This window comes from Coregonus clupeaformis, chromosome 17 (assembly GCF_020615455.1).
Source record: "Coregonus clupeaformis isolate EN_2021a chromosome 17, ASM2061545v1, whole genome shotgun sequence".
NCBI lineage: Eukaryota > Metazoa > Chordata > Actinopteri > Salmoniformes > Salmonidae > Coregonus > Coregonus clupeaformis.
In genome coordinates this window covers 10,589,215-10,607,272 of record NC_059208.1, presented here as the reverse complement: position 1 = coordinate 10,607,272, position 18,058 = coordinate 10,589,215, and the positions used below count along the sequence as shown (strand labels likewise).

Here is an 18,058-nt window from a genome sequence, read left to right as displayed (position 1 = left end):
TCTATGTATCTGTGTCATGTATCTATGTATCTATGTGTCTATGTGTCTATGTATCTATGTGTCTATGTGTCTATGTGTCTGTGTATGTATCTATGTATCTATGTATCTATGTGTATATGTATCTATGTGTCTGTGTCTATGTGTCTATGTATCTATGTATCTATGTATCTATGTGTATATGTATCTATGCGTCTGTATCTATGTGTCTATGTGTCTGTGTATCTATGGATCTATGTATCTATGTATCTATGTGTCTATGTGTCTTTGTGTCTACGTGTCTATACGTCTGTATCTTTGTATCTATGTGTCTATGTATCTATGTGTCTATGTGTCTATGTGTCTATGTGTCTGTATCTATGTATCTATGTATCTATGTGTCTATGAATCTATGTATCTATGTGTCAATGTGTCTATGTATCTATATGTATATGTATCTATGTGTCTGTATCTATTTGTCCATGTATCTATGTGTCTATGTGTCTATGTATCTATGTGTCTGTGTCTATGTGTCTATGTTTCTATGTATCTATGTATCTATGTGTGCACGTGTCTGTATCTATGTATCTATGTATCTATGAGTCTATATATATATGTGTCTATGTGTCTGTGTCTATGTGTCTATGTGTCTGTGTGTCTGTGTGTCTATGTGTCTATGTGTCTATGTGTCTATGTGTCTATGTGTCTATACGTCTGTATCTATGTGTCTACGTGTCTGTATCTATGTGTCTATGTGTCTGTGTCTATGTGTCTATGTGTCTATGTGTCAATGTGTCTATGTATCTATGTGTCTATACGTCTGTATCTATGTGTCTATGTGTCAGTTTGTCTATGTGTCTGTATCTATGTGTCTGTGTCTATGTATCTATGTATCTATGTGTCTGTGTCTATGTATCTATGTGTCTGTGTCTATGTATCTATGTGTCTATGTCTATGTGTCTATATATCTATGTATCTATGTGTCTGTGTCTATGTATCTATGTGTCTATGTGTCAGTATCTATGTATCTATGTATCTACTTGTCTGTGTCTATGTGTCTATGTATATATGTATCTATGTGTCTATGTATATATGTATCTATGTATCTATGTATCTATATGTCTATGTATCTATGTGTCGATGTGTCTATGTGTCTATGTGTCTGTATCTATGTATCTATGTATCTATGTATCTACGTGTCTATGTGTCTATGTATCTATGTGTCTATGTTTCTGTATCTATGTATCTATGTACAGTGAGGTAAAAAAGTATTTGATCCCCTGCTGATTTTGTACGTTTGCCCACTGACAAAGAAATGATCAGTCTATAATTTTAATGGTAGGTTTATTTGAACAGTAGGAGACAGAATAACAACAAAAAAATCCAGAAAAACGCATGTTATAAATTGATTTGCATTTTAATGAGGGAAATAAGTATTTGACCCCCTCTCAATCAGAAAGATTTCTGGCTCCCAGGTGTCTTTTATACAGGTAACGAGCTGAGATTAGGAGCACACTCTTAAAGTAGTCCTAATCTCAGCTAGTTACCTGTATAAAAGACACCTGTCCACAGAAGCAATCAATCAATCAGATTCCAAACTCTCCACCATGGCCAAGACCAAAGAGCTCTCCAAGGATGTCAGGGACAAGATTGTAGACCTACACAAGGTTGGAATGGGCTACAAGACCATCGCCAAGCAGCTTGGTGAGAAGGTGATAACAGTTGGTGCGATTATTCGCAAATGGAAGAAACACAAAATAACTGTCAATCTCCCTCGGCCTGGGGCTCCATGCAAGATCTCACCTCGTGGAGTTGCAATGATCATGAGAACGGTGAGGAATCAGCCCAGAACTACACGGGAGGATCTTGTCAATGATCTCAAGGCAGCTGGGACCATAGTCACCAAGAAAACAATTGGTAACACACTACGCCGTGAAGGACTGAAATCCTGCAGCGCCCGCAAGGTCCCCCTGCTCAAGAAAGCATATATACAGGCCCGTCTGAAGTTTGCCAATGAACATCTGAATGATTCAGAGGAGAACTGGGTGAAAGTGTTGTGGTCAGATGAGACCAAAATAGAGCTCTTTGGCATCAACTCAACTCGCCGTGTTTGGAGAAGGAGGAATGCTGCCTATGACCCCAAGAACACCATCCCCACCGTCAAACATGGAGGTGGAAACATTATGCTTTGGGGTGTGTTTTTCTGCTAAGGGGACAGGACAACTTCACTGCATCAAAGGGACGAAGGACGTGGCCATGTACAGTCAAATCTTGGGTGAGAAACTTCCTTCCCTCAGCCAGTGCATTGAAAATGGGTTGTGGATGGGTATTCCAGATTGACAATGACCCAAAACACACGGCCAGGGCAACAAAGGAGTGGCTCAAGAAGAAGCACATTAAGGTCCTGGAGTGGCCTAGCCAGTCTCCAGACCTTAATCCCATAGAAAATCTGTGGAGGGAGCTGAAGGTTCGAGTTGCCAAACGTCAGCCTCGAAACCTTAATGACTTGGAGAAGATCTGCAAAGAGGAGTGGGACAAAATCCCTCCTGAGATGTGTGCAAACCTGGTGGCCAACTACAAGAAATGTCTGACCTCTGTGATTGCCAACAAGGGTTTTGCCACCAAGTACTAAGTCATGTTTTGCAGAGGGGTCAAATACTTATTTCCCTCATTAAAATGCAAATCAATTTATAACATTTTTGACATGCGTTTTTCTAGATTTTTTTGTTGTTATTCTGTCTCTCGCTGTTCAAATAAACCTACCATTAAAATTATAGACTGATTATGTCTTTGTCAGTGGGCAAACGTACAAAATCAGTAGGGGATCAAATACTTTTTTCCCTCACTGTATCTACTTGTCTGTGTCTATGTGTCTATGTATATATGTCTATATGTATCTATGTGTCTATGTATATATGTGTCTATGTATCTATGTGTTTATGTATCTATGTGTCTGTATCTGTGTGTATATGTATATATGTGTCTATGTATCTATGTGTCTATGTATCTATGTGTCTATGTGTCTATGTGTCTATGTATCTATGTATCTATGTGTCTATGTGTCTATGTGTCTATGTATCTATGTATCTGTGTGTTTATGTGTATATGTGTCTATGTGTCTATGTATCTATGTGTCTATGTGTCTATGTGTCTATGTATCTGTGTGTTTATGTGTCTATATGTATCTATGTGTCTATGTATCTATGTGTATGTATCTATGTATCTATGTGTCTATGTGTCTATGTGTCTATGTATCTATGTGTCTATGTGTCTATGTGTCTATGTATCTATGTGTCTATGTGTCTATGTATCTATATATCTATGTGTCTATGTGTCTGTGTTTATGCGTGTGTTTGTTTGTGTGTGTGTCTCAGTGGGAGCGGCAGGGCTGTCTCTTGTGTCGGAGGCAGTTTCTCGCGAGGAATTATTGATCCGTATCGACCGGGCCTCTCTCTCTGCTGCTAATTCAGGCGCTGCTCCTTCTGCTGACTTTTTCATCACCATGGCTCTGCTTTGCGGAGTCAAGACATAAATCACTGCTTAAAACAGCCCCTGTCCTCCATCCTCAGTTCTCGGACTGCTCTCCCTCTCCTCTCCTCTCCTCTCCTCTCCTCTCCTCTCCTCTCCTCTCCCTCCTCTCCTCTCCTCTCCCTCTCTCCTCTCCTCTCCTCCCCTCCTCCCTCCTCTCCTCTCCTCTCCCTCTCCCTCTCCTCTCCTCTCCTCTCCTCTCTCTCCTCTCCTCTCCTCTCCTCTCCTCTCCTCTCCTCTCCTCTCCCTCCTCTCCTCTCCTCTCCTCTCCTCTCCTCTCCTCTCCTCTCCTCTCCTCTCCTCTCCTCTCCTCTCCTCTCTTCTATCCTTCCGGCCCTGCTGGTCATGAATCACACATCCCAGGCTAATCTATTCTATGTCAGGCAGATATAGTGGCCTACATTGGAACTGTGTTATTGTAGGAAACAGTCTTGTAGCATAGCAGGGGGAACAGATGCTTGCTTGCATCTGCTTTTCAGGTAGCCAGTCAAGGGGATTGTGCAGCAATTTAAGCTTTTCATTCACGGAGTGTTCCCCTGTGCTGAACCTTACTTCTTTTCATTCACGGAAAGTTCCCCTGTGCTTTACCTTGAAGCTTTTCATTCACGGAGAGTTCCCCTTTGCTGAACCTCAGGCAGTCCATCAGTAGTACTTTACCATATGCGTTCAATCGGGCATACAGCACAACATGCAGACATACACATATATGGAAAATGAATGAATCTCTTGGGGGAAATTATTACTCATGTCATCTGGAAGTTATCTGACCCTTAAGACTCCCAAATGACAAACCCAGGTTTACTCCTTCAGCCTTCAGCTCTTAGCTTTGCCTCCTTTGTGATTCCTCCCACTGTAGGCTACACCCACCCTTGCCTGGTCTCAGATCTGTTATGCCTACTCCTCTGGTTGATGTTATGCCTTGTTACACAGCAATAACTGATCTGGAACCAGCAGACAGTAAACCCCCAGGCTGTGTCCTTGTTCCGACAGTCGGCACTCCTCCCTGGCTCTGCTTAGATAGATCACTTGGACACCAGAGAGGCGGGGGAGAGGCGGGGGAGAGGCGGGGAGATGTTGGGGAAAGAAAGGGGGTGGATGGGAGAGCCCGTGGTTGTTTGTTGAGCTAGGAAGAGGATTCCTCTGACTCTGACCCACTTCTGTAATACAGATTCATCTGAGCAGGTTGCCCTCTCACACAGTAAGCTACATAGGCTCTCCCTCCCTGCCTCAGCTCACAGAGAGAGGCTGGCAGCCCAAGTCAGCAGTAGCACTTCAAGCTGCTCAATCCAACAGCATAAAACAGAGCTCAAATAAACTAGCGGAGGGCCCTCCTCCCCACTGGTAATCCTCACTGATAGAATAGCAGGGCTGTCCTTCAGCACCACAAGATGGGTCCACATTGCTGTGAATCCTATCCAGCCGGAGATTGGCGGAGCTGTCCTTTCAGCACCTCAAACATTTACATTTGACATTTTAGTCATTTAGCAGACGCTGTTATCCAGAGCGACTTACAGTTAGTGAGTGCATACATTTTTTTCATTTCATTCTGGCCCCCCGTGGGAAACAAACCCACAACCCTGGCGTTGCAAGCGCCATGCTCTACAAACTGAGCTACACGGGACCAAACACAATCACTTCAGTGCTGGTGATGTCATGGGCTGATTGTACCATTATTTCAAGTCCTGCTTATCCTTCATGCAGAATTGATAGATGTATTGATTGACTGTTTATGCTAGGGTAAGCCAGGTTAGGTTATTCCTCAATGACATCCCTCCCCACTGTACCTTCCATCTCATACATTTCCTGAGAATATTGATCCAGTCAGAGTGGTAATGCTGCCCTGGCTCTGGGCTCTGGGCTCTGGGCTCTGGGCTCTGGGCTCTGTGCTCTGGGCTCTCTGTCTGCCTGTCATGTACCTACTTGCCGTTTTATGCTCTAAGGGGATGTTTACGTTGACCTTTAATTGCATTCTCATAAATCCTAGAGGAAGGAAGTGTATCAGAAAATTGCACTTGGCGGAGTGATTTAATTGCGCTTGGCGGAGTGATTTGGCGGAGTGTGTGTGTGCGTGTGCGTTATTTATCAGGAAGTAGTTATTCTTCCGAGGCACTTTGGTTGTTTGTGTTGGATGTGTAAACACATTACAGTTCTGTTGTCCTTAGAAGCGCCTTAGAAACTCTGACTAATAGTCCTCTGGTATAGCAGCACTAGAGAGCTTGGTCTTCTGGGCTTTCAAGGTGCTTTGATTAATAGGAAAGTCATGTGGAGAGATTATGCAAATTCCTTATAAACTGCCCTCTGACTTTTGATCAAAGTCAAAGTCTTGAATGGCAACATTTAGACGGAATGTTAGAAGGACTTTTACACAGTCTTGTAGTGATTCACGGTTGTACAGTCAAATCTGACAGATAGGAGCTGAGTTCCCTCCACAGTATGCTTTCCATTTGGATAATATTCTGACTAACTGCTCTGATAGTACATCCTTCAGTTGAACTCCCTGTGTCCTCTCTGTCTCTGTTTCCCCAGGTCCATGGGGCCGGTGTATGGGCAGCGAGTGTGGCCCAGGGGGCAGCCAAAGCCGGGCGGTGTGGTGCGCCCACTCTGAAGGCTGGACCACCCTGCACACCAACTGTGACCAGGCCGAGCGCCCGGAGAACCAGCAGAGCTGCTTCCGCGTGTGTGACTGGCACAAGGACCTGTACGACTGGCAGCTGGGCGCCTGGAACCAGTGCGTGCCTGTGTCCATGCGGAGCACCGGGGCAGTCCAGCGGCCGGCCGTGTGTACCCACGGCGAGGAGGGAATCCAGACACGCGAGGTTGGCTGCGTCCAGAAAGTGGATGGTGTGCCCGCGGAGGATGTGGCGATTTGTGAATACTTTGAGCCCAAGCCCAGGCTGGAGCAGGCCTGTCTGATCCCATGCCCGCGGGACTGCGTGGTCTCCCAGTTCACCCCATGGACTTCCTGTTCGAAAACGTGCGGCACGGGTCTTCAGAATCGTGTACGTTTTGTCCTGGCGCCGCCCATGTTCGGGGGCTCGGCCTGCCCTAACCTGACAGAGTTCCAAACGTGTCAGCCAGGTCCCTGCGCGGGCCCAGAGAGCCTCTATAGTCTAAGGGTGGGATCCTGGGGTCCCTGCTCTGTACCCCTCCCTCGCATGGCCAGGCAGACTCCCACCCTTAGTCAGGGTAAAGATGTGGCTGTCCCTCGCCGGCTTCGCAAGGGCAGAGAGGGTAAAAAGGGTAAAGAGGCCAAAGAGGGCAGCGAGGTGCCCACCCCACGCCAGCCTCGTCTGAGCAAAGAAGAAAGGATGAAAAGAAAGGAGGGGAGAAAAGGCAGACAGGCAGCCAAAGAAGGACGCAGGAAGAACAAGGAAAGAGTCAAGGAGCGGGTGAGAGAGCGGGCGAGGGCGAGGGGGAGGGTGAAAGACCCAGAGACCAAGGAGCTGATCAAAAATAAGAGGAACAGGAACAGACAGAACCGACAGGGAGGGAAGTTCTGGGACCTGCAGGTTGGATACCAGACCAGGGAGGTGACCTGTGTTCACAGGAGCGGCAACCCTGATGCACTCAGGTAAGTCGCACTTATAATTTAAAGTCTCTCTTACAGTGCCTATAGAAAGTCTACACCCTCATTGGATTTCTTTACATATTATTGTGTTACAAAGTGGGATTAAAATTGATGTGATTGTCGTTTTGTTGTGAATGATCTACACAAATAGTCTGTCTAAGTGGATGATTTTTTATTGTATTTTTACGATTCATGAAAAATAAAACAATAATATACCTTGATTCGATACGTTTTCACCCCCCTGAGTCGATACATGTTAGAAACACCTTTGGCAGCGATTACAGTTCTGAATCTTCTTGGGTAAGTCTCATAAGAGCTTTACACTCCTGTATTGTGCAATATTTGCACATTATTATTTTCGAAATTCTTCAAACTCTGTCAAGGTGTTGTGGATCATTGCTAGACAGAAATGTTCAAGTCTTGCCATAGATTTTCAAGCAGATTTAAGTCAAAACTAACTTGGCCACTCAGGAACATTCACTGTCTTCTTGGTAAGCAACTCCAGTGTAGATTTGGGCTTGTGTTGTAGGTTATTGTCCTGCTGAAAGGTGAATTCCTCTCCCAGTGTCTGGTGTAAAACAGACTGAAGCAGGTTTTCCCCTACGATTTTGCCTGTGCTTAGCTCCATCCCTTTTCTTTTCATCCTGAATAAATTGATGTCAAGCATACCCATACCATGATGCAGCCATGCCATGCTTGAAAATAAGGAGGCAGTTACTTAGTTATGTATTGTGTTGGATTTGCCTCAAACATAAGGCTGAGGATTTAGGCCAAAAAGTGTATTCATTTGCTGTGTTTTTTTGCAGTATTACTTTAGTGCCTTGTTCCATTGTCAACGGTGACGTGTAAATGTAATGTAAATGTATGCGGTGAGTGAAGTCAAGCGCAGGACACAGAGCTACTGGCAGACATACTTTACCTAACCAGTAAAAAGAACATACAAAACAAAACCTCCTAACAGAGAGGAAAACAAATACACGCATACGACACAGCAATGCCGACCTTATGGGAAACAAAAACAATAACACACAATTTACCAAACGAGAGACAGGGGTAAATATAGTGGCAACAATCAAACATAATAGCAAACAGGTGTAAACACTCAAGACTGAACAAGACAAACACTGAAACATCGATCGGCAGCAGCTAGTACTCCGGGGACGACGAATGCCGAAGCCTGCCCGAGCAAGGAGGAGGAGCAGCCTCGGCAGAATCCGTGACAGTACCCCCCCCTTGACGCGCGGCACTAGCCGTGCGCCGACCCCGGCCTCGGGGACGGCCAGGAGGACGCGGAGCAGGGCGAGTCGGATGACTCCGGTGGAAATCCCTCAACAGGGAGGGATCTAGGATGTCCCTCCTAGGGACCCAGCACCGTTCCTCCGGAACGTAACCCTCCCACTCCACGAGATACTGCAAACCCCCCATCCGACACCTCGAATCCACGATGGAACGGACTGAGTACGCCGGAGCCCCTTCGATGTCTAGTGGGGGCGGAGGAGCCTCTCGTATCTCATTCTCCTGGAGTGGACCAGCTACCACCGGCCTGAGGAGAGACACATGGAACGAGGGGTTAATGCAGTAATTTATGGGCAGTTGTAACCTATAACATACCTCGTTCAATCTCCTCAGGACTTTAAATGGCCCCACAAACCGCCGACCCAGCTTCCGGCAGGGCAGGCGAAGGGGCAGGTTTCGGGTCGAGAGCCAGACCCGATCTCCCGGTGCATAAACCGGACCCTCACTGCGGTGGCGATCGGCGCTCGCCTTTTGCCTTCTGATAGCCCGCTGCAGATGGACATGCGCAGCGTTCCATGTTTCCTCCGAGCGCCGAAACCACTCATCCACCGCAGGAGCCTCGATCTGGCTCTGATGCCAGGGTGCCAGGACCGGCTGATAACCCAACACACACTGAAAAGGCGTAAGATTAGTGGAGGAGTGGCGAAGTGAGTTTTGGGCTATCTTTGCCCAGGGGATATAACCCGACCACTCCTCCTGCCGGTCCTGGCAATAGGACCTCAGAAACCTACCCACATTCTGGTTTACTCTCTCCACCTGCCCATTACTCTCAGGGTGAAAACCCGAGGTAAGGCTAATCGAGACCCCCAAACCTTCCATAAACGCGCTCCAGACTCTAGAGGTGAACTGGGGACCCCGATCAGATACTATATCCTCAGGCACCCCGTAGTGCCGGAAGACGTGAGTAAACAGGGCATCGGCCGTTTGTAGGGCTGTAGGGAGACCTGGCATCGGAATGAGACGGCAGGCCTTAGAAAACCGATCCACAATGACCAGGACCAGGGGCCCGGTACTTTACCAAGTCGGACCTGGGGAGTGCCTACAACCTGATCTGAATCCGGGAAGTAGACGAGTGGAAGATGGCATTCAGCACTACCTCAGGCCACTATGAATACTGCATCATACCCTACGGCCTCACCAAGGCACCTTCTTTTTGAAAGAAACATTAAATGGTCGTGCATAGGGAGATGGTCAGAGAAAATCATAGATAATTGAAATTATGGGAAACCACTTTTATCATATTCCCATATCTTCAAGTAGCAAAAATTATATCTCTATGATCTAGGCCTATCCTAGGATTAATGTTGAGAATATGTGAATATTCCTCCTTTAAAGTGAGGAATAATGTGGAGGTATTTTAGTTTTTTTAGGAGCTACTTATAGAATCCACCACAGATGGCTGAACTGAAGCTCCCAAAGAGGCTTATCTGATATGATACTGACAATGTACCAAATGGCAGGGGCTCAGGGTCATGTGTGTTTACTGTTATAGAAGCTATATATCTTGAAATATATTTCATCTCACTTCATTTAACATTGGTCATTATTTATTAATGTCATGCACATGTCACCAATTTCAATGAGTGTTATAAAATACTGTATCATAACGCCTGGTATGCCTTTAATATGATGATTATGTAGGACAGTATTTGCATTAAGTCGAGTTTCGTTTGAGAAACTTTCGGGGAGTTTAACCTAAATGTTTTGAGTTGTTTTAAAGGCAATTATCCCTAGCTCATTTCACATAAAAAGCAGATCATGAACAATTGGTTTCTCTTTTAATATTTTTTTATACCTTAATTGAAAAGGAAATTAACATTTAGTGAAAAACACTAAAATTAGAACAGAGCAATCAGCATTAAGACTTGTAATAATAATAATAATAATAGAAAGTTAGCAAAAATAGATAAGATCTTGCTACCATGGAAAGGTAAATACCTGTCAATTTGTGGAAAAATCACCCTGATTAACTCTTTAGTATTATCCCAGTTTACCTATTTGCTTATGGTCTTCCCTACGCCTAGCGAACAGTTTTTTAAATTATATGAGAAAAAAAGATTCCATTTTATTTGGAACGGCAAGCCAGACAAAATTAAACAGGCCTATTTATATAACGAATATGAATTCAGAGGACAGAAATTATTATATATTAAAGCATTAGACCTATCACTAAAAGCTTCAGTCATACAAAAGTTATACTTAAATCCGAACTGGTTCTCTAGCAAATTAGTAAGTTTGTCTCACCCAATGTTCAAGAATGGCCTTTTTCCCTTTATTCAGATTACAACCACTCACTTTCAGTTATTTGAAAAGGAGATCATCTCCTAAATATCACTATTTCTAAAACAAGCCATAGGAAGTGGGTTTGAATTTCAATTGAATCCTCCAGAAACGACAGAACAATAATGCAACAAATATTGTGGTTAAACTCAAATATACTAATTGACAAAAAACCTTTTTGTTTTGACAAAATTTTAAAAAAAAAGGTATAATCTTCGTAAATGATATCATCGGTAGGACTGGTGGAGTTATGTCGCACATGCAGCTAACAAAAACATATGGAAATGTCTGCTCTACCCAAAATTACAACCAAATAATTGCAGCCTTACTGCAAAAATGGAAGAGGAAAGTGGACGGGGGAGAATGTAAGGAACTTGTTTGTCGGCCTTGCATTAAAGAACATAATTGGTTAAGGAAAACTGTGATAAATAAAAAAGTATATCAGTTTCATTTAAGGACCAAAGGATTAACAGCCGTCCCACATAGATTGCAAAATAGTTGGGAAGAGATTTTTTACGTACCGATCCCATGGCATAGTGTTTATGAACTGATACGCAAAACGACACCGGATTCAAACTTAGATTCTTTCAATTTAAATTATTATATACAATTCTTGCTACCAATAGAATGTTATTTATATGGGGGATATAATCTTCCCAGCTCTGCAGATTTTGCTGCGAAGAGACAGAATCATTAGTTCATTTGTTTTGGTACTGTCCATTTGTAGCTTGTTTTTGGACACAGGTCCAGGAATGGATAAAGGATTGCAATATTTACCTGGAGCTAACCTTGCAGATAGCATTACTGGGTGATCTGAAAAGTCATAGTCAATCGATCAATAACATAATAATACTTTTAGCAAAAATGTTTATTTTCAATTCACAATCTGTAGAAACAATGAGAATAGAAAGGTTCAGAACTTTTGTAAGACATCACAGTACAGTTGAAATATATATGGCAAATAGAAATCCTAAATGGATGGTGTTAAAAGATAGATGGGAGGTGTTGAATGGAATTGAAGGATGGGACTAATAATAACTAACAACAAATAATAACAAGACAACTAATAATGTAAGCATACTGTGTCCATAATAAGTATATAGGTTGTAGGTTGGGAGCTTTTGTGAAAGAGCACAGTTAGAAAGATATGGCATATAGAAGCAAACCGGATGGACATCATGAAAATGATCGGAGAGGTTGAGAGCAGAGGAAGTTCAGGAGAAAAAACAAACAAAATATAATTATTGTAAAATTGACTGTGTCCATAAAATGTAGATAGTAGGTATAAGCTGGAAGTAGAGGCCTGAGCATTGTTGATCACTAGTTTACTCCAAGTAGGGAAAGGGTGGTGGGGTTGGAAAGTAATAAAGGGGAATATATATATATTTTTAAAGGATATGTATGTGTATGTATGTATGTATGTATGTATGTATGTGTGTATGTATGTGTGTGTGTATTTGTGTATATGTGTATGTGTATGTGGATATATATATATGTATATACATAAACATGGGGGATTCAAATCAAATCAAATCAAATCAAATCAAATTTTATTGGTCACATGCGCCGAATACAACAGGTGCAGACATTACAGTGAAATGCTTACTTACAGCCCTTAACCAACAGTGCATTTATTTTAAACAAAAAAGTAAGAATAAAACAACAACAAAAAAGTGTTGAGAAAAAAAGAGCAGAAGTAAAATAAAGTGACAGTAGGGAGGCTATATATACAGTAAAATAAAGTGACAGTAGGGAGGCTATATATACAGGGGGGTACCGTTGCATAGTCAATGTGCGGGGGCACCGGCAAGTTGAGGTAATATGTACATGTGGGTAGAGTTAAAGTGACTATGCATAAATACTTAACAGAGTAGCAGCAGCGTAAAAAGGATGGGGTGGGGGGGCAGTGCAAATAGTCCGGGTAGCCATGATTAGCTGTTCAGGAGTCTTATGGCTTGGGGGTAGAAGCTGTTGAGGAGTCTTTTGGACCTAGACTTGGCACTCCGGGTACCGCTTGCCGTGCGGTAGCAGAGAGAACAGTCTATGACTAGGGTGGCTGGAGTCTTTGACAATTTTGAGGGCCTTCCTCTGACACCGCCTGGTATAGAGGTCCTGGATGGCAGGAGCTTGCCCCAGTGATGTACTGGGCCGTACGCACTACCCTCTGTAGTGCCTTGCGGTCAGAGGCCAAGCAGTTGCCATACCAGGCGGTGATGCAACCAGTCAGGATGCTCTCGATGGTGCAGCTGTAGAATTTTTGAGGATCTGAGGACCCATGCCAAATCTTTTTAGTCTCCTGAGGGGGGAATAGGCTTTGTCGTGCCCTCTTCACGACTGTCTTGGTGTGTTTGGACCATGATAGTTCGTTGGTGATGTGGACACCAAGGAACTTGAAGCTCTCGACCTGTTCCACTACAGCCCGTCGATGAGAATGGGGGCGTGCTCAGTCCTCTTTTTTTTTCCTGTAGTCCACAATCATCTCCTTTGTCTTGGTCACGTTGAGGGAGAGGTTGTTGTCCTGGCACCACACGGCCAGATCTCTGACCTCCTCCCTATAGGCTGTCTCATCATTGTCGGTGATCAGGCCTACCACTGTTGTGTCGTCGGCAAACTTAATGATGGTGTTGGAGTCGTGCCTGGCCATGCAGTCATGGGTGAACAGAGAGTACAGGAGGGGACTGAGCACGCACCCTGAGGGGCCCCCGTGTTGAGGATCAGTGTGGCAGATGTGTTGTTACCTACCCTTACCACCTGGGGCGGCCCGTCAGGAAGTCCAGGATCCAGTTGCAGAGGGAGGTGTTTAGTCCCAGGATCCTTAGCTTAGTGATGAGCTTAGAGGGCACTATGGTGTTGAATGCTGAGCTGTAGTCAATGAATAGCATTCTCACGTAGGTGTTCCTCTTGTCCAGGTGGGAAAGGGCAGTGTGGAGTGCGATAGAGATTGCATCATCTGTGGATCTGTTGGGGCGGTATGCAAATTGGAGTGGGTCTAGGGTTTCTGGGATTATGCTGTTGATGTGAGCAATGACCAGTCTTTCAAAGCACTTCATGGCTACAGACGTCAGTGCTACGGGTTGGTAGTCATTTAGGCAGGTTATCTTAGAGTTCTTGGGCACGGGGACTATGGTGGTCTGCTTGAAACATGTTGGTATTACAGTGATGCAGACAATTACATTGATGGAAGTTACAATCTATCTGCAATATTAAGCTGATCTACCCCCCCCAAAAAAAAAGAAAGAAAAAAAAGACTTTTATCTGTCTGTAAAACTGTGTACATCTATAATCGTATATTTGGGTCATATCTCAGATTTCTGTTGCTTTGGAAGAGAGTATCTGCTGAGTGACTAGAATGTAAATGCAGATGTAGGTTTGTAGAAAAGGTATGTTGCAAATTCAGAATGAGTTCAAGAGGTTTGAAGCTAACTGTGAAGCTCCAGTATTGGATTTTGCGAACACGTTTGGCCTTATTTTACGTTGTTAGAACACCTTGCCTCATTCCTTCGACCAAACACCTTCACTGATTCCTTTGACCGTAATTAATGAACCCCTTGTCTCTTCCCTCCAGCCTGTGTTCTCAGGAGTCCCTACCAGTGACCTACCAGGCCTGCGTCCTGACCAAGGACTGTGAGGTGAGCGACTGGACCGACTGGTCGCCCTGTTCCAAGGACTGCTACGAGCTCAACGGGCCCACGGGCGAGCGCACACGCACACGACGGGTACATCTGTTCCCTGTGGGAGGAGGGGCGGAGTGCCCCGTACTGGAGGAGAAGGAACCCTGTACCCCTCAGGGAGAAGGGGTACCCCCCTGCATCGTGTAAGTACTCTATCACCCAACATTTAAAAAATGTGTGATTTCAATGTCTTATATGGATGTCTATGTTTATGAACAGTATAGCAATTGTGTTATTTGTATGCTGTACAAGGAATTTCCTCATCAGATGATAACTTAATTTTCCAATCTAAAAATTATGCCAACTCACATTGGTACTCCGAAAAACATTGGAATACCTCAAAATGTCAGCCAATCAAGGATTGCAGATGATCAATTGAAGTGAACTTCTACTCTGCAGGCTGGCTGACAGTTACAGTTATTCTCTCTCTAAAGTGCACTATGGGTAAGCCGCCTGTCTGTCTCCCTAAATAGCTTTGCTGACTAAAAACAATAAACACTTGCAGATAATACATCAGACACTTGTCCAGACAGGGCTGGTGTGTCTCTAACACTAAAAGTGTATGTGCATACAGTAAGTGGTTTGAGTCTGTGTTAAGTGATTAAGGCCATGTGGCCGGGAACGTTGGCTGGTTGCTGTAATAATAAGCCATTTAGCAGACGCTTTTATCCAAAGCGACTTACAGTCATGCGTGCATACATACATTTTTTTTTTTTTTTTTTTGTGTATGGGTGGTCCCGGGGATCGAACCCACTACCTTGGCATTACAAGCACTGTGCTCTACCAGCTGAGCTACAGAGGACTGTAGCTAAACCATCCAACACAACAGCAGTAGTGGTACTAAGAGCACTGGGGAGTTAACAGTAGGGGGAGGAGCCACAATAACAACCCCACTACTATTGGGCTGTGGCTTGTTTGGTGTCTGCTGGCTTAATATTCACAGCCTGAAGGGGGAGAGGGAGGGGGGGGGGTAGGGTTAGCTTCATTGTGTGGGGTGATGATGTAGTGCTGATGAGAGGGGAGAGGGTGGGGGCGACGGTGTGAGGGGGCATGTGGAAAGAGATGGCGAGATGGGGAGGGGGTTGGGTAGTGTGTTAGGTGATGGTGTGGTGGGCATGTAGGGAGAAATAGGAGCGATACAGAGGTGGGAGAGATGGGAGGGAGGCGGTAAGAGGGTGTGTGGGGCGATGGTGCCATACAAGAGAGGGGCATATCAGGAGAGATGGAGAGGAAACATACAGCCCAGCCTTTGGCTCATTGCCAGTGATGGAGGAAATGATGAATGGAGTGTGTCTAGAAAAGAGTCAGTCGGTTGGCGCGACGTCTAATCTGATCCCCCTGCCACACACACACACACACACAGATGGGTGTGTTGACACACCATCACTTTCACACCCGGTATGCAGTCATGTGCTGTGATGGCATGCGTGTGTGTGTCCTTAAATTACTCCCCCCCGAACCTGTACAACTCCATGTGGAACTATACTCCTACCTGGTGTGGGGAGAAAGGAATTTCCTCAATCTGCATTTTACACCTCTAGTCTGTTTGAGTGTTTTGACCTGCAGTTGCTAGCTAGTTCATTTTGCATGACAAAAATTATTACATTGGGTTGAAACTAAATTGTTACAGTGAGTTTACATGAGGACATCAGTCAGTCCATATATTTTTTAAACTGTATAGAGTAAGGTTAGTATGCGGATCAGGACATAACCCATGTGTTAACAGCTTGTGAGCTTGGTCCCTAGGCTTCTTCCATGGGGTATAGGTTCTGTGGGAAAAATGTGCCTGTTTTCTGTCCCTGATAACGATGAAAGGAATAAATCAATGTCGGTGGACCAATGCTCCCTTACTACCATTTGAAGAAGACCAGGATAAAAGAGAGATGAAGAGGTGTGAACCTTGTGGCAGGAGTCCAAGTTCAGTTAGTCTTATTGAGGGATTCCTCGTTTAGAGTGTCCCCATCAGTGTTAGTCCCAGACCCCCAGACCTAGCTATGGACCGCAACTCCTAGGTGCCTCGTTGTCCCACAACCTCACCATGGCATCGGCCAGGGACCAGTAAGAGACACTCCACTCATGAATATGGAGCCCTTTCATTGGTGGTGACCTCAAATAAATTCCATTATCGCCACGGAGACCGAGGCAGGGCGGCCATTTTGTGACCCCGGGGTGGATTTGAACTGAAAAGCAATACGTAACATTCTCACTAAGTACTTTAAGGAACCTTTCAAGTTCTCTTGAAGCAGATCCTAGAGCTTTCTTTGAATTCAGTGCTGAGCTCAAATCTGTCTTAATAGACTGCTCTTTACAGTTGATCTGTTTCAGTTTAATGTAGCTGAGTCCTTCCACTGAGGTCCAATGAGGTACATTTAGGTCATGATGTTCTCTTTGGGGACATTCAAGATGAATTGTAGATCGTGAGGCACTCTGTGAATATACTCTCACCGGCCAGTTTATTAGGTTCACCCATCTACTGTAGTACCAGGTCGGACCCCCCCTTGCCTCCAGAACATCCTGAATTCATTTTACAAGATGTCGGAAACATTCCACAGTGATGTTGGTCCATGCTGACGTGATGGTATCACGCAGATTCATACCACGCTCAAAGTCACTTGGGTCACTCGTTTTAACCATTCTAACATTCAATCGAACAGTAACTGAATGCCTTGATGCCTGTCTGCCTGCTTTATATAGCAAGCTACAGCCATGTGACTCACTGTCTGTAGGAGCGATCCATTTTCGTGAACGGGGTGGTGTACCTAATAAACTGGCCAGTGAGTGTATGTTGACGGTCAAATACATAGAGAACTCCTTTAAAATAGTCTTTCTAGTAGATGCACATTGCTTAACGTCCACTGAGCACACTCAAATGCATGCTAATGTTTACTTCCCGAAAAACCATTTTGCCAACTTCTCGCTGCAATTTGTCTGAATTACTAACCATAATAAAGTATACAAATATGATTGTGTCCCAAATGGCACCCTATTCCCTATGTAGTGGACTACCCATAGGTCTCTATTGAAAGTAGGGCATTTTACAGGGAATAGGGTGCCATTTGGGATGCAATAAGGAGTTTTAGCTTGTGCTTCGAAATGATGTATTAATTGAATTAGAGTAATGCAATGTTTATTGCAATGTCTTGTACCCTCTGGATAAGAGCGTCTGCTAAATGACGTAAATGTAAATGTACTCTCTAGTTGTCATCTAACAGGCATTGGAACGTGTACTACCACAGGATAACTCTGATGAAAGAAATAGAGCACAATAAGACGAAAAGGAGAAAATAAACCTAGGCGACATTTACAAACAGAACGCATCAACAGCATTCAAACCAATTCAACCATTTATTTATGTCTGCAGATCTTTTTATTGCGTATCTTATTGTGTCATACATAATACATTTGAAACAGTCAATCAAAGGTGCCATCAAACTAAATGATGCTTAACAAGCTGTGACCTTGTAGGACATTCAGGCTTTGGTTGTGCATCTGCTCAATCAATCTGGAGGGTGCTTCATTCACAACAGGTATAAAAGATGGCTAATATTGATGTACACTTTCTTGCTCTACTAGCCACTCATAATCACTAACCATATCTCTCTCCATCATCTTCCTTTATAAGGACCACAATGGGAATGGCTGCATCAGAAATGGCACCCAATTCCTGTAGTTCAACTGCTTTTGGCCAGAGCCATATAGGAAAGTAGTGCACTAGGGAATAAGGTGGCATTTTGGGTGC

The 18,058-nt window shown here is 44.3% G+C and overlaps 1 protein-coding gene across 1 annotated transcript in view; it reads left to right on the top strand.

The window, feature by feature from the left end:
- LOC121586575 (thrombospondin type-1 domain-containing protein 7A-like) overlaps positions 1-18,058 on the top strand; it is a 186,362-nt gene that overhangs the window by 72,233 nt on the left and 96,071 nt on the right. The window contains exons 3-4 of the mRNA XM_045226705.1: positions 6,031-7,075; positions 14,214-14,462. Coding sequence (XP_045082640.1) covers positions 6,031-7,075; positions 14,214-14,462 — 1,294 coding nt within the window. The remainder of the gene's footprint in view (positions 1-6,030; positions 7,076-14,213; positions 14,463-18,058) is intronic.